This window comes from Anabrus simplex, chromosome 3 (assembly GCF_040414725.1).
Source record: "Anabrus simplex isolate iqAnaSimp1 chromosome 3, ASM4041472v1, whole genome shotgun sequence".
NCBI lineage: Eukaryota > Metazoa > Arthropoda > Insecta > Orthoptera > Tettigoniidae > Anabrus > Anabrus simplex.
Genome location: NC_090267.1, coordinates 290,783,441 through 290,809,051, shown reverse-complemented (window position 1 = coordinate 290,809,051; position 25,611 = coordinate 290,783,441). Strand labels below are relative to the sequence as shown.

The window sequence follows — 25,611 nt, the reverse complement described above, 5'->3', positions numbered from 1 at the left end:
GCTGTCCATCACCTCCTAAAGGATGTACCAAATTCGCACAAGATGTTTACCGTCCGAGCGTATGCTGACGACGTAACACTTTTATTACGGAACCGAGCCCAAGCGGATCAGCTGATTGGAATAATATCTGTGTACGAAAGAGCCGCCAACGCGAAAGTGAATTATCAGAAGTCTGTCTTGTTACCTCTCGGTACCTGGCCAAACCACATCACAATTGCTGGAATCCCTGTGAAAGAAGAAATAACAATTCTTGGTTTGAAATTTACAGGCAAATTTCAGGAGACAGTCGAAAAGAATTGGACTGCAGTCATCAACACTGTCCGGAACACAATGACGAAGGATCTCAGCAGAAATCTTAATCTAATACAGAAAGTATGGCACATTAACTCATTCGCTCTGTCCAAGATATAGTACGCGGCTCAGGTCCTCCCCATTTCAGAGAAACATGCACAAAGGGTGGAACTTGGAATGAGTTACTATCTATGGAGAGGATACATCTATCGCATATCAAGAAATCAGCTCAGAAGGCCAATTGATCAAGGGGGCCTAGGCCTCACCGCCGTCTCCGCTAAATGCCAGGCTCTGCTTCTGAGGTCAATTCTAATGGCAAAGAACGGACTCGGAGATATTAATGATATGCATTTTTGGACATCACCTCGGACTGGAAGCTTTAAACGAGTACTGCATACTATTGAATCTTTATATCCTCATGTGAATCAACAGTGCATTCCACCCACGCAAATCATCTACCGTCGTCTTTTAAACCGTCAACTTGTTACCCCACAGATCATGGAAAAATTCCCCAACAGAAATTGGAAAAATATCTGGAAGCAGTTCACAACACAAGAGATCCCAACAGACTGGAAAAGTTCAGCATACATAGCCATCCAAGATGCCATACCAACCGAGGAGAAAAAATTTCGCCACAACTTGGTCCAGTCACCCTTGTGACAAAAATGTGCGATTCCTACTATTGACACACAACTCCACGGACTAACACGATGTGATGGTATGATGGACGTTTGGCGATGGACACTGACTCTGGTGCTGCAGTTAACATCTTCCAATAACCCTAACGATATATATCGTATCTTGTTAGCTTTGGACATACCCAACAGGAACAACAAGTTTGCCCTAGTATGGCTAGAAATGGGCTTTCTTCATTATGCGCAGACCAACGAGAAATGCTCTGTACAAGGTTTTAGGCAGTTTCTCAAGACAGCGAGACAAAAACTGAACGTGTATAGTGCTTCTGGAGGGCAGGAGAAATTCAATGAACTTTATGTTCTTACCTTGTGATGATACAGCTTGTGTAAATACTACTTTGTTTCTGTTTGCATTTATTTGTTTCTCTATTTAATAATCTAAATTAACGATGTAATTGTACAGTGTATCGGTCACCGACGAAAGTGGATCGCCTTTCCGTTCCTCATTAAAGTGATGGATCACGTGTGTTAATTATAAAACAAAAAACAACGAGATATCTTAATGGTCGTGTATCTCTCAAGATTTTTTTGTTGATTTTGTATTTGATGTTTATCTGTAACATAAAAAAAAAGTATCTGGACTACGTTGCCACTACTTTATATAAAGCCCTCGTATTTAGGTTGCAAGTATTTTTCGTCTGAAACTTTGCGATATTTAGATGTACAATCCGATAGAAAGGGAAACGTATCTATACTTTAGGTGAAAGATATATGAAAATCCAGTACAATCGAAGGACCTCTCGGGACCGGGGGGACGGATTACTGGAGAAGCCGGATTATTGGGGTAACTTCTGGTTTTATGGAACAAATATCATGTATATATTCAAAGAGGTTAATTTATGCACAATTTGTTTAATATTGTAAATACTGTATATAACGATACTATCTAGAATAATTACTCAAAAATACTCACTTCAATTAAGAATATTTACAAACTACTACAATAGACATAAAATTCCATACTATGTTTTGGGTAAAGAAGGTAGCCTACTCATTGTTATTTTCTGTAAGAAAGCTGTCAATTCCAGTTTGTTTCTTTACGTGAAGAGATATTTTAAAGACCTTCCCTCGTCATTTCATAAAAAGAACAAACTTAAAATCCAGGTGTCTCAACGTAAGGTTCGTTTCATATTGGTACGACCACTACATTCTTGTGGCATACTGGCGTAGTAAACAATCTTAGCATGGGACCGGTAATGCAATTTACACAGGAACACGCCTAAAATACAAGAAAAAAACACCCACGAACGTTCAGACAAACAAACAAACTAACTCTACACACACAAATATCAAACAAACAAATAAAAATGCAACAACAAGCATTATAAGGATTAAACAATAGAGAATATAAATCAACCGTACAAAGAAACAAAATCAAGGTATTACGTACGCACACACAGGCAGAATTGAAGAGATTCAATCAAGATTAATGTTATCTCAATTGCTTTCGTGAGACTAAAGGTTATCACTTGTCGTGTGTTATAAATACGGCGAGAGAACACCTCACACTCACTCATATTTAGCAGGTGATTCAGAACACTAAAATCAAGATGGCCTCGAAGTTCTTCTTTGTACTTCTTGCTCTCTGCCTGGCTCAGGTTTGATACTTTCTTCTAACTTTTGTTTTTCGTCTCGTTTTTCTCTAATCTATATATTTTCCTTTTCTTTGCTAGTGGCTTTACGTCGCACCGACCCAGATAGGTCTTATGGCGACGATGGGATAGGAAAGGCCTAGGAGTGGGAAGGAAGCGGCCGTGGCCTTAATTAAGGTACAGCCCCAGCATTTGCCTTGCCTTTTGTGAAGATGGGAAACCACGGAAAACCATCTTCAGGGCTGCCGACAGTGGGATTCGAACCTACTATCTCCCGGATGCATGCAAGTGGGAAACCACGGAAAACCACTTCCATGATAGCTGAGGTGGGAATCGAACCCACCTATACTCAGGTGACCTCCAGAGGCTGACCGGATCCCGTTCCAGCCCTCGTACCACTTTTCAAATTTCGTGGCAAGCCGGGAATCGAACCCGGGCTTCCGGGGGTGGCAACTAATCACACTAACCACTACACCACACAGGCGGACACGTTCGTATCTCACCACAGATAACTGTGGGCAGTTCAGATGTACGTGTCTTCAAAATCATTGTATCCAGCGTGGGTTACAGAAAACCAAACTGTTTATATATTGATATCTCACTTACTCTTCTTATCTCATAAACTATAATTCATTGCCATGATATTTTAAGTTAATGCTGTAAAAGTCTAGAAATTGTATGTGGTTAAGCGTAAGAGAGGGCCAATAGCCCTAACTTCGCCACTTTATAAATAAATAAATAAATAAATAAATAAATAAATAAATAAATAAATAAATAAATAAATAAATAAATAAGTGAATAAATTTAATGGAAAATTCAGGTAAATTTGGTGAAACGCTGTGGGAATAAGTCCCAGCAATCAGTCAATGTGTACTCTGCTAGCCACATATAATAATAATAATAATAATAATAATAATAATAATAATAATAATAATAATAAAAAGCAAAGCAAAGTCACCTCCGTACAGGCCATGAAGGCCCTTGGAGGAGTGGAAGGTAAAGGCTTCCACCATTATTAACCTCGGCACGTGATGGGGTAGAGTGGTTAGCTCTACGCCCGGCCGCCTTTGCCCCCAGGAATTAACCTGATACTCATTTTTGGTGTAGGCTGAGTGAACCTCAGGGCCATATGCACCTCCGGAAGTGGAAATCTCGTTTCTTAAATTTTACGACTTCCTGACGGGGATTCGAACCCACGTCCTTCCGGGCGAACCGAGCACACCTTTACCGCCTCGGCCAGGCAGCCTCTAATAATAATAATAATAATAATAATAATAATAATAATAATAATAATAATAATAATAATAATAATAATCAAATCGTTCGGTATGTTAGTTTCCCTAAGCTTGAGCAAGAGCTCCATGGAAGCATGTGAGTTCGTTACCCCGTCAAGTAATCTCAAAATGTATGAATAAGGTCACGATTTCCCGGAGTGATACTTGACTCTAGGGTTTACTCAGCCTGTAACAGAGAGGAGTTTTATTGAAATTCACAGCAGGAAATGTGGTCCGGTAGGGAACTAACCAATCTGTCCTAGTTACTAATAAGGTTTGTGGTGTGGAAGCCTTTGTCCTTCACTGTTCCACCGACCTTCTTGGCTTGGTTACTTTCACCAGACTATATTGTACCATACATGCATTTTTTGTTGGTTCAACACAGTTAACTGTGGCCTGTTTGAATATTCTTGGTAAACGTAAAAAATGACAATACATTTGGTTTGTCCTCAGGGTCTCCGTGCTAAAAGCCTGGCCGAGAAGCGTGACGTCATCGATGACATCATCAACAATGCTCTGGACAAGGCACGTCAAGCGATCGAGGAGTTGAACAAGCGTGTTCTGGAGATACTTGAGAGTAGCAAGGCTAATATAGAGCAGACCGTAGAACAATTCATCACCGCCGCCACATGGTTGCTGGACAAGGCTGTGGTTGCTTTGGAGGGACTTGCCAAGAGGATAGCGACCGAGATCGAGGACATGGTGAAAAAGGCCGAAGAGAGTGGTAAGGACATCGCCAAGTGCGTGGAGGGTAAGGTAACTGAGGCAGAAGCAATCGAAGAAGAGGCTCTTACCAACATGAAAAAATGCTTCGCCGACATTGAGCAGGTGCAGGCATATATTAAAACAACTTTCGAGACTGGAGTGTCTGAAATTGAAGCTGAACTTGGTACAGTTGCGAAGGACGTTCTGAGCTGCCTTCCTCCACAAAACGACACTGAACACAACATTCAAGAAGCTGAAGAGGTGGCCAGGTGCTTGATAACGGAGGCCACACATCTGCCAGAGGAAGAACAGGCTCTGCTGAATAAGATATCTGCCGAGGTAAGAATATGACATAATTTGTTTTCAACTAAAATTTGTTCTGTTCCATGGCTGAGTTTTTAAGTATCTTAGCCTTCGGCTCTCGAGGCTCTGGGTTTGTTTCCTGACCGACTTGAGGAATTATAACCGGGAACGGTTAATTCCTTTGGCTCGGACACTGAGTGTTTGACCTGTCCCCAACATTACAGTATTATGTGACTACACAACTACACAAAATGATAAATGGAGCATACATAACTCTTGGTTTTGTACTTAGGAATATAAAATCATTTAAAGTTGTAAATGCGTCCATTCGCTTGAAAAATGCCTTTGTGAGACCAAAATTAGAATATGCAGTCTCAGATGTAAAAAAAAAAAAAAAAAAAAAAAACTAAAAAAAAAAAAACCTTGCACAATTGAGACCGTACAAAAATTTACTTAGAGTATTACAGTACAAAAAACAGGCATATCCCCATTAATGACACCATACGAAGAATTGCTCCTAAATTTCAAATTTCACAACCTAGAATGGCACGATATTTCTGTACAAAATTATAAATGGTAGGAAAGATAACTCGGAATTCCTGACACTATTAAAATTTCAATGTTCCTAGGTTCAACAGTAGAAGAAACTACATTTCTAAATGCTATTGACTTTACGTCGCTCCGACACAGATTTGTCTTATGGCGACGATGGGACAGGAAAGGGCTGGAAGTGGGAAGGAAGCGGCGGTGGCCTTAATTAAGGTACAGCCCCAGCATTTGCCTGGTGTGAAAATGGGAAACCACGGAAAACCATCTTCAGGGCATTTCTAAATGAGAAAGAACTTCTGCTCATGCAAATTCTCCTCTTCACAGACAATTTACTATCTGCAGTTCGTAAAAACGACTCATTGGATTTCAGCTCACCTTCGAAATAGACTTCAGAGGTTCTAAAAAGTCACAAAAGTATTTCAACCACTTCCAAATTCGTATATGACAGCCCATTCCTTCACGTTTCTGTTATAATACATGGTATATTATTATTTTATATATGTTGTTATTATATTAATTTTATAATTTATGTGTATTCAACTGTGAAAAATATTCGTAATAATTACTTATTTAATTAATATTACCAGTTTAGGATATTATTATCGTATTATCATTAACGTAATATTTAATTATTATTAGGTTTAGAATATTATTATAGTATAGCATACTGTTGGTAACTCATTAACCGAGTCCGGATTTCTAGGTACTGATAGCTTAGAATGCCAACTTACTGAAGCAAGTGACAAGTATAACCTACCCTACAGGAAGGCTAGGATGTATAGACCAAGGTCAGGAACCACTCTTTGCAGTGTGATTTCTGTCTGGAAGACGGATTACCTCGGATCGAGTAGGGGTATTTCAGTCGCCTTGAGAAAGAACACTGAAATATATTCGAAACGTCGGCAAACTGTACGTAATGTACAAAAAATAACAACACGGTTCAACTCGGAAAATAAACTAAATAACACCAGACTCAAAGCATCCTGCTTCAAGAAACCCACACGGGAAATGGTCTCCAACTGCAATCCGGAGGGAAAATTCCAGGATTTAAATTAATGTCCGCAATCATGAGGCGAAGTACGGGATTGCCACCTATGTTAAGGAGCGATATCACCCACTATCGAGTCTTGTTATCCTCCTCAGGTAATGAAATATTTACTATCTCAATCAAAGTCTGTGATTTCACAGTATTCAACGTATATAAACCTCCTAGAACTCCCTGGCCATCTCCACCAATTCCAACTCTGTAAAATCTAAGTATAATTGTAGGTGACTTCAACAGCCATCACACACTATGGGGATACAAGAAGAAAGACAGTAATGGGGGAAAGCTCACTGACTGGATGGAAACTGAAAAACTCAAACTTATCTTAGATGCCAAAGATAAGTCTTCCTACTCTTCTGCACGATGGAACAAAGAATACACACCGGATCTCTGTTTCGTAACGCAGTCACAACACCCACTCAGCAACGTACGACTCACAGTGCTCAACAAATTTCTTCAGAGTCAGCACAGACCAATAATTCTCCAGTCTGGATTGCTTGAGCCTATCGTTCACTCCTGCCCGAAACAGAGATAGTATTTAAAAAAGCCAACTGGGATGAATTTTCTAAACAGATTGACTCCAACCTCCAATAGATCAGACCTAACCATAGTAACCACAGCAGATTCTTCGGTGTAGTAAAAAGTGCTGCAAAACGATTTATCCCAAAAGGATATCGTAAACAATACGAGGAGAGTGAAAGGCTCTTCAGAGAATTTGAGGCCAATGATGATCCAGATACAGCTTCTGAACTTTTACAATCCCTAGATGAAAACAGGAAGAGAATTGGGTAAGAAACTCCCGAGTCCCTAGACTTCACTCACTCCAGCAGGGAATCTTGGAGACTGAACAGGAAATAGGACACACCAAACAGCAAAATGAGACCAAAACAAGCATCCGTCTAGATGACATGGCCAAGCATATGCTCTCTACCTCAAAGGTTACGGCTGAGAAGCATCATAGAAGGCACACAAAGCACCTCTTGAAGGAAAAGAAATGTTAGGATCTAATATCCTCTGAATTCCCTGCCCCATTTCAACCACCAGAAACTAAGTAGGGCATATAAAGTCTGAAACCTGCGAAAGCGGCAGGTGCTGATGGTATATGTCGAGAGTTCCTTCATCTTGGACCAGCTGCTGCTAAATGGCTTACTAACTTCTTCACAAACATACTGCAGACAGGTAACCTATCTTCACTCTTCAAGAAAACAAAAATAATAGCTGTATTAAAAACATCCAAGGACCCAACAAAAGTTGAGAGTTACCGGCCAATAGCACTCCTCAGTGTTACAATGAAGCTTCTGGAAAGGTTGATACACAACAGGATCTCTGCGACAATCAAGCAGCATATTCCAGTCGAGCAAGCTGGATTTAGACCTAGACGAGGATGTGACGAACAGGATTTGTCACAAGTTATCCATATTGAAAATGGATTTGAGAACAAAATGGTAAGCACGGGTGTCTTCTTAGATCTGATAGCTGCATATGACACCGTGTGGCAATATAAGCTCCTTCTCAAATTTATTAGCATCATCCCTTGTCTGAAACTCTCCAAATTACTCAGTAACATGCTGAGTAATTGGTACTGTCAGATTTGTTCAGAAGACTCAGAAGTAAAGTACATAAAATAACTGTTCGACTTCCTCAGGGCTCTGTATTGGCCCTCTACTGTTCAACCTGTACACATATGACCTCCCAGTAACTAAATCCAGAAAATTCATCTACGCAGATGACATCGCATTGGTCGCTCAACACCAACGATTCGATGAGTGTAAGTCGATGCTTACATCAGATTTACAGATTCTAGACAGTTACTTTCGTCAGAACAACGTTATACCAAACACTCAGCAAACTGTTGTGTCTACCTTCCACTTGTGGAATAGAAGTGCTGGGTACAAGCCAACCATACTATTCAGAAGAGAGAATTTACAGTATTATAGCAACCCAGAATACCTGGGAGTCACTCTGGACAGGTCCTTGACTTACAAGAATCACCTCTGTAATGCGGCAACCAAGATCAAGACCAGGAATAACACTCTTCAAAAGCTGGCGTGTACATCCTAGGATGCTAATGCTCAAATGCTAAGATCCACTGCTCCTGCACTTTCTTATTCCGTCGCTGAATATTATTGCTCAACCTGGCTTAACAGTGCTCACACTGGACAAGTAGTCACCCATCTGAACCAAGCAATGCGTATCATTACAGGGTGCATCCGACCAACTAACACACACTGGCTTCCCACCCTAAGCCATCCCTAAGAAGATCACAGTTACTGCTTAACTTATGGAAGAAAATAGAAAACAGTCCTAAGCCCCCTATTCATTCTGACGTAGCAGCTTTTCCAGGTAAATCACTGAAATACAGACACTCTTCTTGGCGTACTGCAATGAATCTACAGGACATCTCTTTTATCGGACGCCTGGAAAGAACAATGGCAACAGCAATCCTCGTTACCACATCATCATCACAGTGCCTAGATGTATTTTTCCTTCTCAGACGCCATTGAAGGACGCTAAACCGAATTAGGACAGGCCAAGGTAGATGTGAAGCTACTCTCTTCAAATGGGGATGGAAGACATCACCGCAGAGTGACTGCGGAGAAGAGAGGCAGACAGTGGATCACATTGCATTTGAGTGTCCTTTGCATACTTATAGAGGCTCTATTGAGGAAAGCAGCTCGATTTGTTCTGGGTGATGTCCGACAAAAGAGTAGTGTTACAAAAATGTCGCGAAGTTTGGGCTGGGAAGAATTGGGAGAAAGAGGACGAGCTGCTCGACTAAGTGGTATATTCCGAGCTGTCAGTGGAGAGATGGCGTGGTATGACATTAGTAAGTTTGAGTGGCATCCTTAAAAGTAGGAAAGATCACAATATGAAGATAAAGTTGGAATTCAAGAAAACAAATTGGGGCAAATATTCATTTATAGGGAGGGGAGTTAGTGATTAGAACGACTTACCATGGGGAGATGTTCAATAAATTTCCAATTTTTGAAATCATTTAAGAAAAGGCTAGGAAAACAAGAGATAGGAATCTGCCACCTGGACGACTGTCCTAAATGCAAATCAGTATTGATTGATTGATTGATTGATTGATTGATTGATTGATTGATTGATTGATTGATTGATTGATTGATTGATTGATTGATTACACTGTGTCTCAAACGAAGCCATTTTCTGGCTGTCAACTTTTTTTTTGCTAGTTGCTTTACGTCGCACCGACACAGATAGGTCTTATAGCGACGATGGGACAGGGAAGGGCTAGAAGTGGGAAGGAAGCGGCCGTGGCCTTAATTAAGGTACAGCCCCAGCATTTGCCTGGTGTGGAAATGGGAAGCCACGGAAAACCATTTTCAGGGCTGCCGACAGTGGGGTTCGAACCTACTATCTCCCGAATACTGGATACTGGTCGCACTTAAGCGACTGCAGCTATCGAGCTCGGTGCTCTCAACTTTTGATACGAAACTTGAGTTGTGAACTTGAGATGGTTGTTGTACATTTGTATATAATAATGTATTCATCATATGCTAAATAATAAGTGTTCGAATAAAGTAATCGAATATTTCAAATATCATTCATTTGTATCGCACAGAATATTCGGATGCGACATGAATAAAGATTTCGGTTTAAGTGTGTCGGATGTATAATCTATTGAAATAAGAGAATAGATAATAGATAACCTCTTATACGAAAAATATAAAGACAATACGCTTTTTTTCCAAGTGTGGGCGCATGGACGCGTGGTGCAGTATTTTAATCTATGTCATTTTGCGTAATGGCATCTGAATGCACGATTCATTCATACGTGTGGAATATGAGCTTTATTATTTTCGGATGGCTTATGGGAGACCGTTCATCCTACTCACACACTTCCTGTAAGGGAACTGAGAGAGGTAATTTTAATGTCCTTTTGATGAGATTAATGAGCTGATGATAACATTAAGATTACTTTTCATTCGATTGTTTCGAAAGCATTCACTTTTTAATTGCCCCAAATCGTTCGAATTGAATGAATGAATAATTGAAAACAGGATCGAATGGAAAAAGTAATCAAATAACCGAAAAAATAATCGAATGAAAAATAATAATCGAATAATCGATAAAAATGAAATAATCTAATAAGCGATTATGTTGTATTCGATTATCCCATCACTAGCTTCAAGTAAGGTATTTGTATGTGAAACCGGTTTCGGTTGAAATGGAGGCATATAGTGCACCTGTCCCGGGCTCGGCAGGGCATTGATTATGAAACTGAACTTCACAAATAAATATTTGGATGGAAATCTTCATGATGAGGAATTTCGGAAATCAGTCCCAAGCATCGAAGTCCCATCCTCCTTACTTTCATTGACGCAACGGCTAAGTTCAAGAGCATACGGGTTAATGGTCTGTTCGCAAATAAATGAGCCTTTAATCTAAGTATAATGAAGGTAGGGTCCTCTATGACAAAAGAGGAATACGCTATCCTATGGAATAAGAAGAACGTTTGTTCCCAATTTAAAACATAAATTTTAATATAGAGTCATAGAAACATCGATACACACGAGAAAATACCATATTAATAAACACAGGAAAGAAAAACAATTATAAGGAAAATGCCGTTATCGTCCATATCAGTCTATTTTATTTTCTGAATATCATTCTGGCATTCTCAAATCTCCTTATGTTAACACTGAACACAACTATCCAGCACTTCATAATAAATAGGGGTATATACCTTTACCTAATATCGGTACCCGCTGGTATCCGTTATTTCAACACTTACCAACACGTACATCACACTCACAGGTACAGCATTTCTCGCAAGAAAAACAACATTATTGACAATATTCATCATGGTCTTGAGATATTTTTATAAGCTACAATTCCGCGTATTTCATAAACATGGAAAACATGTCACCGCTCGTCGCAAATAAGATTTACTTGATTACATAAATTATATATCACTTATCGCATATACGCGTTTCTTTGGGGTACTCTCTGATCCTACTATTTTACAAAGCGGACCCATACAACGTTGGTCTCCTCTAAGTCACCATAAATCACCATGCATTGAAATAATACATGAATACTAACACAGAAAGAACGAAGCAATCACCTGTAAATACATCAACATACGATGTAATTCACACATTTAAATGCCTTCTGACATTGTGACCCTCTACAGGTCTCCTGGTGTCGATCTAAGGCCGTCGATACCATACGGTATCGATTCCGTGTTAGTTGGATTTCGAGGTGCAGCTGGAAACTCTATTCTGGTCTCTGGAGGTTACGTCACCTATCGGATCATGAACATACAACGCTGATGGTGCGAAATTATTGGCCCGCGAATAATCACTACCGTGCCAAAGTGAGGGAAACTTCTTATGTGTTTCTGGCGAGCAATGTGACAGGGATAACGGGCCAGCTTCGAAGCTTAGTCTCTGCACCCTCCTCTTCTACATTCTGAGGGGCCATAAATCTCTTCCTCTATACACCAGCCTGCTACCAGCTGAGAAGGGATACTTTCACTTAGTCACGAGAAGTAAATACGTATTTCTCAATTCAGTTTCTCTCGTAATTCTCCCAGCAGCTCATCATTCATGGCTATCTTCAAATAACATTTATCAATGTTTCCACCATATTCGACCCTGTTCCTCTCATCATTATGGTTATTATTATTTTTCTCTCTGTCATCTTAAACACTTTCACACATATCGTTTCACCCTCCACTTTACACACGTGTATCTCATATCCACATTATATACGCATTACGATGACTCTAAATCACAGGTAATTTAATGAGCATTCACTCGCGTAACTATATAAATCATGATTGCATCTCGAGCCATTATTCCCTTCTTCCAGTTGTCAGCATCCTTAAGATTTAAGGAGGAGTAGCTGGACACATGCATTAAATCGCGAAACATTGAAATGATATGTGTTTGAAAATTTATGAAGATCCATCTCAATTAATTAAACTTGGAATGAATTTTGAAGTCTGCTGAAGTATCAGTTTCACCCTGAAAATGCTTCACTCACGCACAAACACGATGGGCCTTACATACTAATTCATGCACAAAAATCTCCGGAATAAATTTGTGATTATCCATAATCACAAATGAACCCATAAAATCAAAATCATAAAAACTTTATACCCCATTGAAACAAAAAAGATTGCATCACCTACACATTATAAAATTACAAGTCGGAAATTTACCTATTTACAGTTATATTTAATGCGACTGAATCACAATGACTGAGCAATGACTGAGTCAGGTTCGTCTTCTTCCGGGCCACGTCCATGATGTCTTGATCTGCAGTCTCCTACGGTCGGGAGTTCTGGATGGTCCCTGAATGAAATATGGCAGGCACAGTGACGCCTCCTGGTTGAGTGTAATCCAACACTGCAGAAACAATGGCGCGCTCTGGTAGAGTAGAATCCGGGACTCAACGAGCACTCGCATACATATAGACAAATGGGAAACTAGTTATTGAAGTACTGTTTATATGCCTTCAGAGAACATAATACTCATAAGCACGAATGGACTATCCAAGTTGCGGTTGTAGCCCTTGAAGATCATTACTCAATTCCTTTTTTTATTGTAACATAACACGATTACTGATTTCCATTATCCTAACGTGAGCGTCACTTGTTCAACACGTCACTTCCTGGCTAATCTAACACTTTATACTGGTTAGAATGACGTCTCCTATTACTGCGAATACCTTAATTACAGCAAAATAATTATTGGTAGAATATAGTCAATCACCCCTTAGCGCCTTGGCGATTATTAGAATTTCACCCGTTCTTGGAATATTATTTGTGTGAGCCGATACTAACTTTACTATTCTGCATCCCTTTATAGATATTGGGTTCAGAACCATCTATATTCACACACCACAATTATTCCTTTCACACCAGAAATATCAGATTATATTATACGTGTATCGGTCTGACTTGGAACAGACATCTGTCTAACACAATTATGTAAACACTGAATAACACAGAGTATTAATTGAGTGGTACTGATTCACAATGACTGAGCAATACTGGTTCACAATGAATGACGAATTCTCAGAGACGCCTGAGTAAAGAATGGAATACTAAGGTCTCATTCGCGTTTATTTTATAGCAAATCCGGATCACCGGCGGGAGAGAGGGTAAACTCCGCCCACAGGTGACAAATCGCTCGTTGGCAATGACCCTTCAGAGTCGCGTGAATATTCATTTTGTAGCTCTTGAATTCTTCTTTTCATTGATCTAATTTCATGTCAATCGCATCGTTGAATCTCTGGTAATCTTACAAGCTTCCTCTTGGAGATTTGAGCACCAGATACGCGCGCCCAACATCTGGTTCCTATTATGGACATGTGTCTAATGTGCGTCATTATCAATACGTTCATTAAGTAGTATATCTTCTGACATCATTAAATGGTGTAAATTTTGCTGATTCCAATCAGTCCTCACTAGTAAATTTCTAAAGCTTATTATTATTATTATTATCATCATTATTATTATTAATACTCTTCACGCGCGAAAATTGTGAGTTGGTACCCATGAATATGCAGGGAAATCGCTGAAAATCTCCAGTTCTCAAGTTAAAATACTGTAAAACAAACTCCAGCTCTTGACCCAGGCATTCTCTGAGCGTGGCTTGCTATGTCTATCCCACTTGCTGAACAGAGAGCGTAATTTCAAGGTTTCGCTGTACTGAGCTCTCTCTCTTCCTGTGTGCGCGTAATTAGAGCTTCGCCTTCCGCGCAGGCGCAGCGCCGATCGTATCCCGGACCCGGTGAAATATGCTTATTACGACCAAATATGTCGTAGAATGACACGTAAAACGGCGTATATTACTTGTTGGGCCTCGTGGCATGCCTATTAGCCTGGTGCTGAACGGTTACAATATCTATAACAGATCCCTCTGTGGATCAGTGTTAGATTGTTGGCATCAGATTCCCAAGATGGTGGGTTCCAACCCAATAGACGTATCGGGCTTTATGAAAGGTGTAATGAAGTTCACTCAGCACTCCATATCATATGATGTCGGCATGAAAAATATATCTTATGACACATATGGTGCTTATCTGACAAAATTAATTAAAGAAGAGGCCTAGCTTCTCCTACGTCTGATGGACTAAAATGGAACATTCAAATTGACACGTAGGCAGCCTAAATGGATTCAAATTAAAAGAATTTGCTCACGATAGCTGAGGCAATATAATAATAATAATAATAATAATAATAATAATAATAATAATAATAATATATTATATATTATTATTGAAAAAACCTACAACCTGTTTTCCAGTCTTTGACCGGGTCAGACATGTAATGAATGAACAAGATATAGGCTATTATTACAATGGGTTCGCCAATCCCAAGGTGATATTAACGACTGATAAATGCTATGAAATGATATTGGAGAGTGTCGTTGAAATTAAAGATGACAGGGAAAACCGGAGTACCCGGAGAAAAACCTGTCCCACCTCCGCATTGTCCAGCACAAATCTCACATGGAGTGACTGGGATTTGAACCAGGGTATCCAGGGGTGATAGGCCGAGCCGTCTGAGCCACGGAGGCTCACATTATTATTATTATTATTATTATTATTATTATTATTATTATTATTATTATTATTATTATTATTATTATTATTATTATTATTATTATTATTATTATTTACTTATAATTATATTAGATAAGTCAGTCACAGAAACATGGCCATTAACAGCACGGTTGTTAGGCGCATTTGAGAGATGAGTCGTCAGCAGAATAGTCAGCCCTATGTGTGACATTAGACAATTGAGAAAATGGCACAATGCTGAATTACTTTTACGCCATCTATTCAAATGTTAGAGCAACAAGAGTGATAAGATTAGAGAGGTTAAGGTGGGCTGCGCACGTGGCACGAATAGAAGACATTTAGGTCCCGACAAAAATTCATTTTAGCGATGATGCCGGGCTGAGTGTCTCAGATAGTACAGCGCTGTCTATCTGAACCCAAGGTGGCAAGTTCGACCCCAGCACAGGTATAAACCTCCTGCTGAACACCATAAAAAGGCCGGAAAAGCATTTAATGAAACGCAAGAGCAATAAATGTCGTCTTACTCTTTTTCTCGACAATTATTTTGGGGTTGCCACTATAATTGGATATAAGCTAGTTTTACGGATGGATGCCTTTCCGAACAACAACCCCAAGTGGAGAGAAATTTCCAAAGGGTGGGTCTCTGTAGGTGCTGATAGTGTAATGTATTGTCTGTATATGGAGAGTTGTTTATTAAGTAGAACACAAATACTCAATTTCTGACCCAGAAATTCATCAAACTTGGCTAAAATCCCTGCCCCGGTGGGAATTGAATAATGGACCCTCTAAAACGAAGGCTGCTACGCTGACCATTCAAGCAAGGAGTGGTATGGGTACATTTATTTATTTATTTATTTATCTATTTATTTATTTATTTATTTATTTATTTATTTATTTATTTATTTAATGACTTACAATGGACGGAATAATGTATTCTAGGTGGCAGCAGCAGTTCAGAAGACTGGGGATTCTCTCAAGTTAGAAGTAATCTGCCTGGAAACCGAGCAACAGGCTGCCAATGACAAGGAGCATGCGCTCATCAAGGAGGTAGAGAAGTGTATCGCCGAACAGCCCTAAAAAAAGTGACATCCCACGCGGAAACATCCATGTACATATCTCATTTGTGAAATATCAAAATAAACCTATACTATCTTGATATAATTGAAGGGTTGGATGCAAGAACCAGGCAGCTCCATTTTTGCTAGTTTTTCAGGAGCTAAAAAACTGTATAAAATATTTATCAATTATGGTAAAAATACTTATTTCTGTCTGTACATTAATTATGACCTCCTTGATACATGCAGTCTGTACTGTAGTAGAGCTTTCAATTTTCTTGTCTTTTATCGCAATAAATTAATTTTGGAGCCACCTGGTTCTTGCATAGAAGATGTTTAATTCGATGACTTTTGTATTTTTACTTACCAAAAACTGTATTTTTGCGAAATAATTGACAATATTTCAATATGCAAACACTTCATAATGTCACAGAAATGTTAAGAACCTTGAATATTAAGTGTATCCAATATTACAGTATGACTGTTGATGTTATTCACTTCCAGATGAGGTGTTCACATTATTTTCTCTTGATTGTTGTTGTAATACCACTTGGCAGTGGTAGGTACATAGCGTTCGGCTAGTGCCATTGCATCCAGAAATTTTGCTTCCTTGATGTGCAGGGCTTCTGGATACAGTTTCTGACTTGCGTGGGGAAACCTTGGAGTGCTGCTCTTTTTCAAGAGAGGAAACTCTTGTAGAGAAAAGCCTGATACATTAATTGAACATTTAACAGTTCCACGAAATTCTTCACTATGAATAAACAACCGATATTTGGAAATGGAGAACTTCTCTTTACTTACACCACCAACATTCTTCTTGAAGGATTCTTCAAAAGTACCTATTTCGTCTAGAAAGCTGTCTCTCTCAATTTGTTTAACAATAAATTTTGAGCTTGATCCTCTTATGAGGTTCACATAGTCATTAGGAACATACAGTCTTTCTCTCTTCCATTTTCCTTTTTCTACTATTCTGAAGCTTCGGTCACGTAGAAGAAAGCTGTGACCAGGCTCTGGAAAGCGTTGTATTACTTTAGTTGAGCCTACATGTCTATGATACACTAGTGTAGAGCAGAACTGAATGAATATATGATTCCTGTTTTGGGCAGTAGCGGCACCAGTGAAGATGCACTGAACTAAAATCGATAGAAGAATCAGATAGCTCCTGGAGCTGCCTTGTTCTTGCATTAAAATTATGATCAATGCTATCTCCATGTGGCTACTTTTCCTTTGTATCGCCAATGGAAGTCATTGGAGCTGCGTGTTTCTTGCATAGAAATGTGCGCCTATTTGTTTACATTTAATATATACGAAAATGTCCATTTTGACAAAAAATGGAGCTGCCTTATTCTTGCATCCAACACTTCAATTGCTATTATTTGGGTAATAACGAATTATTAAGTAAAAGAACAAAATAGAAAGAACCCCCATTGTTTAAAATACACACGCCTTCATTATAAACTGTTAGTTCTTCCGGCATTCAGTCTGCAGGCCTCTGTGAATTAGCCATGCCGACCCAGCTTCGTAGTTCCATTTAGTTCTACTTTACACGTCTTAACATAAAATTAAAAAAAAGCTGAGTCTAACCTTCGTGGACATGGCGTCCTGCTGTTTCTCTTATCTTCCATAGTCGAGTCCATTAATCTCCTGGGTAACTTACCCTCCTCCATTCGCCTCACATGACCTCACCTCTGAAGCAGGTTTATACGTCCATCACGTTTGTTCCTAACATAGCCCAAGTACCTTCCGCCATTGTTTCCACCTATTTGTATCAAAATCCCTTTCGATACGTTCATGCCTACTTCCAGCTAACGAATAAGATACCCAGCTTTCACTAGTCTACGGTAAAGTCGTAAAATAGACCTCTGTAAGGATGATTCCATCAGAGAATTCACGTCTATTTTGAAGAAGGTAGTTGGTTGCACCAGCGATCTCACTGCATTAGTCCTGTTACATTTTGATTAGATTTCACTAACTATGCTACCATCCGGATATAATACTAATTCTAAGAACTTGAAATGAGTCAACTGTTCCAGTTTTATATTTCTTATCCGTCATTCTATTCTCAACTGATAACAATTCATTCTTGGATATGCTAATTTTCATACTATAGGCCCCTACTTGCTCTCATGCATGTCATAAATCTAATTCCGTATTGACGGCTACCACTTTACAAATAAAAAATATTACACTGTCTTCCTTTTCGATACAATAATCCATCTATATTAGATGGGGTAATGTCTAAGCAGGTTTCAGCCTATCTAAAGGCTTATACTCTAATAGAAGCTAAACTGTTACATGTATATGCAAACCAACAAAAGCACTGAAGAATGTGTTGCATTGAAAGATAATGATCGTGATTAACGTATCTATTAAAACACGTGTGAATGTTGAGGTAGGAAAATCTTTCGTCTAATAACTCTTCTGGTTAACATACAACATTTTAAAAAATGGACATCTGTGTTGCTCGAATAAAACTTTTTTAAAGTGCAAATCTGGGTTGCTCAAATAGCAAGTTGTATGTTAACCAGAAGAGTTTTTAGACGAGTGGATTTTTTTACTTCAACATTCACACGTGTTTTTAATATTTTAATCATAATAAAAATAATGGCGTGTGGCCTCCGGGGAGGCATGGTGTAGATCTTTCAATTTGACGCCTATAGATTATTTCCGCGTCCTGATGAGGATGAAATGATGATGAAGACGGCATATACACCCAGTCTCCCTGCCAGGGAATTAACTAATTATGGTTAAAATTCCAGACCCTTCCGGGAATCGAACCCGGGACCCCTGTGACCAAAAGCCAGCGTACTAACCATTTAGCCATCGAGCTGGATCATGATCATTATCTTCTAATTCCACCCGTTTCAGTTTTTTTATCGAATTGCATATACATGTAACATTTTAGCTTCTACTGAAGATGGCCATTAGATAGACTAAAACATGTTTAGACATTATCCAATCTAATATACACTGACTGACAGAGCAAATGCAACACCAAGAAGGAGTGGTTCGAAAGGGATGAAAGTTGGGGAAAAAACAGAGACGGCACGGACGAATAATTGATGTTTATTTCAAACCGATATGCAGGTTACACAATGCGCACGGCATCGACTCAGTAGGATGTAGGACCACCGCGAGCGGCGATGCACGCAGAAACACGTCGAGGTACAGAGTCAATAAGAGTGCGGATGGTGTCCTGAGGGATGGTTCTCCATTCTCTGTCAACCATTTGCCACAGTTAGTCGTCCGTACGAGGCTGGGGCAGAGTTTGCAAACGGCGTCCAATGAGATCCCACACGTGTTCGATTGGTGAGAGATCCGGAGAGTACGCTGGCCACGGAAGCATCTGTACACCTCGTAGAGCCTGTTGGGAGATGCGAGCAGTGTGTGGGCGGGCATTATCCTGCTGAAACAGAGCATTGGGCAGCCCCTGAAGGTACGGGAGTGCCACCGGCCGCAGCACATGCTGCACGTAGAGGTGGGCATTTAACGTGCCTTGAATACGCACTAGAGGTGACGTGGAATCATACGCAATAGCGCCCCAAACCATGATGCCGCGTTGTCTAGCGGTAGGGCGCTCCACAGTTACTGCCGGATTTGACCTTTCTCCACGCCGACGCCACACTCGTCTGCGGTGACTATCACTGACAGAACAGAAGCGTGACTCATCGGAGAACACGACGTTCCGCCATTCCCTCATCCAAGTCGCTCTAGCCCGGCACCATGCCAGGCGTGCACGTCTATGCTGTGGAGTCAATGGTAGTCTTCTGAGCGGACGCCGGGAGTGCAGGCCTCCTTCAACCAATCGACGGAAAATTGTTCTGGTCGATATTGGAACAGCCAGGGTGTCTTGCACGTGCTGAAGAATGGCGGTTGACGTGGCGTGCGGGGCTGCCGCCGCTTGGCGGCGGATGCGCCGATCCTCGCGTGCTGACGTCACTCGGGCTGCGCCTGGACCCCTCGCACGTGCCACATGTCCCTGCGCCAACCATCGTCGCCACAGGCGCTGCACCGTGGACACATACCTATGGGTATCGGCTGTGATTTGACGAAGCGACCAACCTGCCCTTCTCAGCCCGATCACCATACCCCTCGTAAAGTCGTCTGTCTGCTGGAAATGCCTCCGTTGACGGCGGCCTGGCATTCTTAGCTATACACGTGTCCTGTGGCACACGACAACACGTTCTACAATGACTGTCGGCTGAGAAATCACGGTACGAAGTGGGCCATTCGCCAACGCCGTGTCCCATTTATCGTTCGCTACGTGCGCAGCACAGCGGCGCATTTCACATCATGAGCATACCTCAGTGACGTCAGTCTACCCTGCAATTGGCATAAAGTTCTGACCACTCCTTCTTGGTGTTGCATTTGCTCTGTCAGTCAGTGTAGATCGAGTTCTGTATTGAAAAGGAGGGTTATGTAAACGAATCCGATCCACCAAATGTCATTTGTCCCAAATGGAAGATAATAATTGTTTTTACTCAAATGAAGTGTAAAATGTGCGGTTAATTAAGATATACTGTCGTTACTAGAGAAATATTTGTACGTACTAACGGACTGTAGACAAAACTCCCTAATGTTGCATTCCGCTGCTCGTGTCGTCTTGTGTTTCTTCCTGGAGGTCCAGGGCTAGCATCAACGAATGGGAGTGCTATTCTGTGAATTCTCATTATATTTGTCCATATGACTAGCGCGGACAGTTCAAACAGCAAAATAGCATGATCCCTGGACCAATAAATATTTTACAGTTATATTGAAAGGAAAATAGCATGATCCCTGGACCAATAATAATGAATGAGTTAGGGCACAATACGAATGAGCAACATGAAGAAAACAACACCTAATTAATTCAAACTACCTCAGTGAGCAAAGACATCGTACATGAAAGTGTTAGACAAACAAAACACGTTCGGAAGCGCTGCGATGTAGCAGAAAAAATAGTTGTACGGTAGTCAAGTATGTATCCATATTATTCTCTACAAGTAAAATAGTTCGTACTTTTTCTTAATTTACCGCAGATTTTACACTTTATTTGAGTAAAAGCAATTATTATCTTCCATTTGGGACACATAATACCATGACATTTCGTGGATCAAATTTGTTCACGTGTAACCGAAAAGGAGGACAGTATAAGATTTTTTAATTTGTAAAGTGATACTTGCTCTCTCCTTTCAGGCTTCAGGATATTACAATACATGCTTTAAACAAGCCGTTTTGTTTAATAATAATGTTGTTGTTTGAGTCATCAGTCCATAGACTGTCCAGGCCTCCATGCCACTCTATTCTCTGTTATTTTTTTCATTTCTACGTAACTACTGCATCCTACATCTGCTATAATCTGTCTGCACATACTTTGGTCTACCCCTACCGTTCTTACCGTCTATATTTTCCTCAAAAACCAACTGCTGAACCAATCCTGGGTGTCTTAAGATATTCCCTATCATTCAATCTCTTCATCTCGTCAAATTCCGACAAATCGATATCCTCTCACCAATTCGTTTCAGTAGCTCTTCATTCGTGATTCGATCTCCCCCCATCTGACCTTCAGCATTCTTCTGTAATACCATATTTCAAAAGGTTCTATTCTATTTCTTTCTGAACTAGTTATCGTCCACAAATAATAATAATAATAATAATAATAATAATAATAATAATAATAATAATAATAATAATAATAATAATAATAATAATAATAATAATAATAATATCTGAGAAAGAAAGGAAGATCAGAAGTGAAAGGATGAGGAGGTTATGGAAGAAGAAGAAGAAGAAGAAGAGAAAGCCTTAAGTTCAATGCGGTCCATAGACGGCCAAATTCGGAAATGATAATAATAATAATAATAATAATAATAATAATAATAATAATAATAATAATAATAATAATCTTTTTTCTTCAGCGTTTGTCCCTCCAGGTAGCGGGGTCTGCTATATAGATTCATTGTCTCCATTTAGTTCTCTCATGGGCCATTTTACGGCGGAGATTGAAGTTCCTCAGAGCTTTGTGAAGACTATCAGCCCATCACTGTTTAGATCGCGGTTTTATCGGCCACCGTCCTTTGTGAATTATTATCTTCCATTTGGGACACATAATACCGTGACATTTCATGGATCAAATTTGTTCACGTGTAACCGAAAAGGAGGACAGTATAAGACTTTTTAATTTGTAAAGTGATACTTGCTCTCTCCTTTCAGGCTTCAGGATATTACAATACATGCTTTAAACAAGCCGTTTTGTTTAATAATAATGTTGTTGTTTGTAGTAGACGGCTCTCGCGTACTTTATCCTGAATCGGTGCAAGTCCAATTCTTTCCCCGATGGTTTAATTGGCTAAAGCATCCATGATAAAAGATGGTACAGGTCTGCTGCTACAGTCTTCATCACTAGAATGAACAGGAGTGGTGACAACACTGAACCTTGGTGAACGCCAAAAGTCACTGGATGCTCCTGCGGCGGCCTGAACATAACTCATTGGGTCTATATAAAGCAGTTTCACCCACTTGACAAGGTATTCCGGTATGCTTTATGACGTCTTGCGGTATGCGAACAAAGGCCTTGTCAAGGTCCAAGAAAGTGTGTTGGATCGGCTTGTTCTTCTCATGGCGTTTTTAAACAAGAGCTGTGCAGCATAGACTACATCGGTTGTGGCATAATTCTTTACAAATCCAGCTTGGTTTCTGGAAATATGGAAGATATTGCGAATACTTTCATCAAGAATACGTTCGAAAAACTTGATCGCATGACTCAAAGGTCCGTTCGGGCAGTAATTAGCATATTCAGCTGGGCTGCCCTTCTCTGTGAAGATGAGTACGGTGATGCTCCGTTGCCAGTCGGTCGGTGTTAGACCCTCTTTGATGATCTGCTTGAAGTGTCGTGCTAACCATTCTGCCGCATACCACTTTTGAGAGTACCAGGACTATGCTGGAAGATCCTCGGACCAGTTGCTTTCCCCGGCTTCATTTCCTTCAAAAACTCTTAACTCTTTGATATCGATGCCTCTGATAGGTCCTTCCACAACTGCAGTGAATGGGATTGGTGGATGGGGAAAATTCTCAGTTGAGATCTTCTCGAAGTAGCTCTGCGAGCTATCTTGCCTAATTCCAATCAACCTATAAGTTTCCTGTTGAGAAGAGCCTGGAACTGTTTGGAATCCATTTTTTACTCACAAATGATTACTACAAACTACGAAGTACGCTACCAGTCGATCCCTATTCTGACACCAGTTGTAACATGGCGGGGTTGACAAATAAATAAATACACGACTGGTACAGTTTACTCCAAGATTTGTTAACTAAAACTAATATTGCTGATGCGACTCCACAGGCACACACTCATGCTAGTCAGAGCTCTACCTGTTCAGTCACACTAGTTAGCCACTCTGACACTTACAAGCTAAAACAACTACATTACACACACTTCTTCAACTGTCACTTGGATCCTAGACCGGTTCACGGTTAAACTCACTGTTCAACTATCGTGGTTGCACGGTTCACAGTTTGGGCGCGCGCAACACAGTCTCAAAATTCACAATCTTACACTCGCGGCGGTCTTCCTTCATTGTCCCTCGTCGCTTAGTTTCATTGTTCCGCATTCGCCGTCAGTTCACATTCGCAGCACTAACAGCATTTAATCACTGACTGAGTCAGTACTCCACAGCTGTACTCAGAATTTAATCATCTCAATCACTAGCGGAGCTCAACCTAAATTGAGCCACTGGAGTTCGACAGGTTTGCCTTATATAGAGAGGCCGGTCCTTCAACATACTTATCAAGTGAAACCTTTGGAGTTCTCTGGAAATCGAGTGCTCTGGTGACATATTCGAGGCATTTCTGATCCCGTCAGGGAGGCCTGAAAGGAGATCACGGATTACGGAGTATTTGTAGGGAGGGCTGGTCTTGCGCGCTTTGCTCAACCTAATTGGTTGCTGCAGTGCCGAGGAGGCAGGGCCCTAACACGGTGATGTCGCACGCGGTTGGAGCCAGACTCACTTGCTCCTCCCAAACCCGTACAATGAAATGGCGGACACCGTTACACTATTTTCAATACATCAGATTGAAAGTTTATATACAAATTATATTTTTACGCTAGCTAATCTCTTTTATGGCTTAACACCAGTAGATCTCAAGAGAATAGTCTTTAAATACGCTGAATAAAATAGCATACCTAATAACATAAATAAACTACAGTTCACTCTTGTTGATATATTCGAAACAGACCAATTTTTTAAAAGAATGGGTCCATTGGTGCTTCAAGCAAGTGCTCATAAAATGGATGGATAAATTCCGGCCTCTTTATTGACCAGTTGCAGCATTTTCAGAAACGTAATTTTCTGATTTATTTTATTGTGACAATGATTAAGCCATTTTTTCGTACAACTTATCTTATATTATTAATTTAATTAATTACGTGATTTGTGTTTGTTAGTAGAAAACAATAAGTGGCTCCAATATGAGCTACATTCCTCTATTCTGTTCCATTATGGAATACATACTTAAGTAATGAAATGTATGTGATTTGCTTGTAATTGTGAAAGTATACTTGATGCGTAACATTACCAGAACTCTGCGGACCATTAACCGAATGGAGGAGGCGGAATTACGTGTTAGTACATACTTTTTTCACAATTTTATCCAAATATATCTGTTTCTTAATTTCAGTAAAATTATTGTATGAAAGTTGAATAATGAGGTTTAAAAAGGCATAATCCCTTCAATATTTGGATTGTGTATTGTGTTTCAATAACAAGAATGCCATGGGTGTGTATGACTTCCCTACCTTTCCATACACGTTGTGGAGACGATATCCATCATTTGTGAAAACTTTGTCTGTCTGTCTTTCTGTCGTTCTGTTTGAACTGAATGAACGCCAAAACTCCTAATCCATATTCTAATGAAACTAGCCAATATTAAAGTGGAGACAGACAGGATTTCCTTCCACCTCGTTTCATATCACTCCGTTAGGTAGGGCTTGGAAATTATGTCTCTAAACTCGAGAATACCGCCTGTTAGAGATATATTAATGTTTTACTTCACACCTATTGTTTTCTTCCTGAAAGTATTCAACATCTATTAACAACCGAAAATAATCCAACATGTTCCAATACTACTCACAAAGTATTGAGCATATATTGATAGTTTCCAGTGATCATCAGTTCTATAAATTGTCACGAAGTCAATTTCTACGCGTGCAAAACCTCGGGCAAAAGCTATTTTTGGCCCTTTAAGGACTAGTTTTCAAACATCTGGAATTGGCCCTACTCCTGATTTAATTTTCATGTTTTGGGAAACTCTTTTCTGTATGCCTAAACATCTTGCAATGGGCTACATTTGGTCCCAAAATCTGTATTCTGAAAAAAAACAAAATTGCATTCTCAGTATAGCTGTTCGAAATTTCACAACTGTTTGTCGATAAAGTGTAATTCTTTAATATACCGCTGTCATTTTCATTGATATCTGACTCGGCTCTTGTCATAACTCGTAATATTTTTAATTCATTCGCCGGGCTGAGCAGCACAGACGATTGTGCGCTGGCCTTCTGACCCC

The 25,611-nt window shown here is 40.0% G+C and overlaps 1 protein-coding gene across 1 annotated transcript; it reads left to right on the top strand.

Moving 5' to 3' along the window:
• Positions 1-2,485: 2,485 nt before the first annotated feature.
• On the top strand, positions 2,486-16,173 carry LOC136867242 (uncharacterized). Its single transcript, XM_067144382.2, has 3 exons — positions 2,486-2,584; positions 4,306-4,896; positions 15,956-16,173. The coding sequence occupies exons 1-3, from the start codon at positions 2,537-2,539 to the stop codon at positions 16,091-16,093; spliced, it is 777 nt and encodes a 258-aa protein (XP_067000483.2). The 5' UTR covers positions 2,486-2,536; the 3' UTR covers positions 16,094-16,173.
• The last annotated feature ends 9,438 nt before the right edge of the window (positions 16,174-25,611 follow it).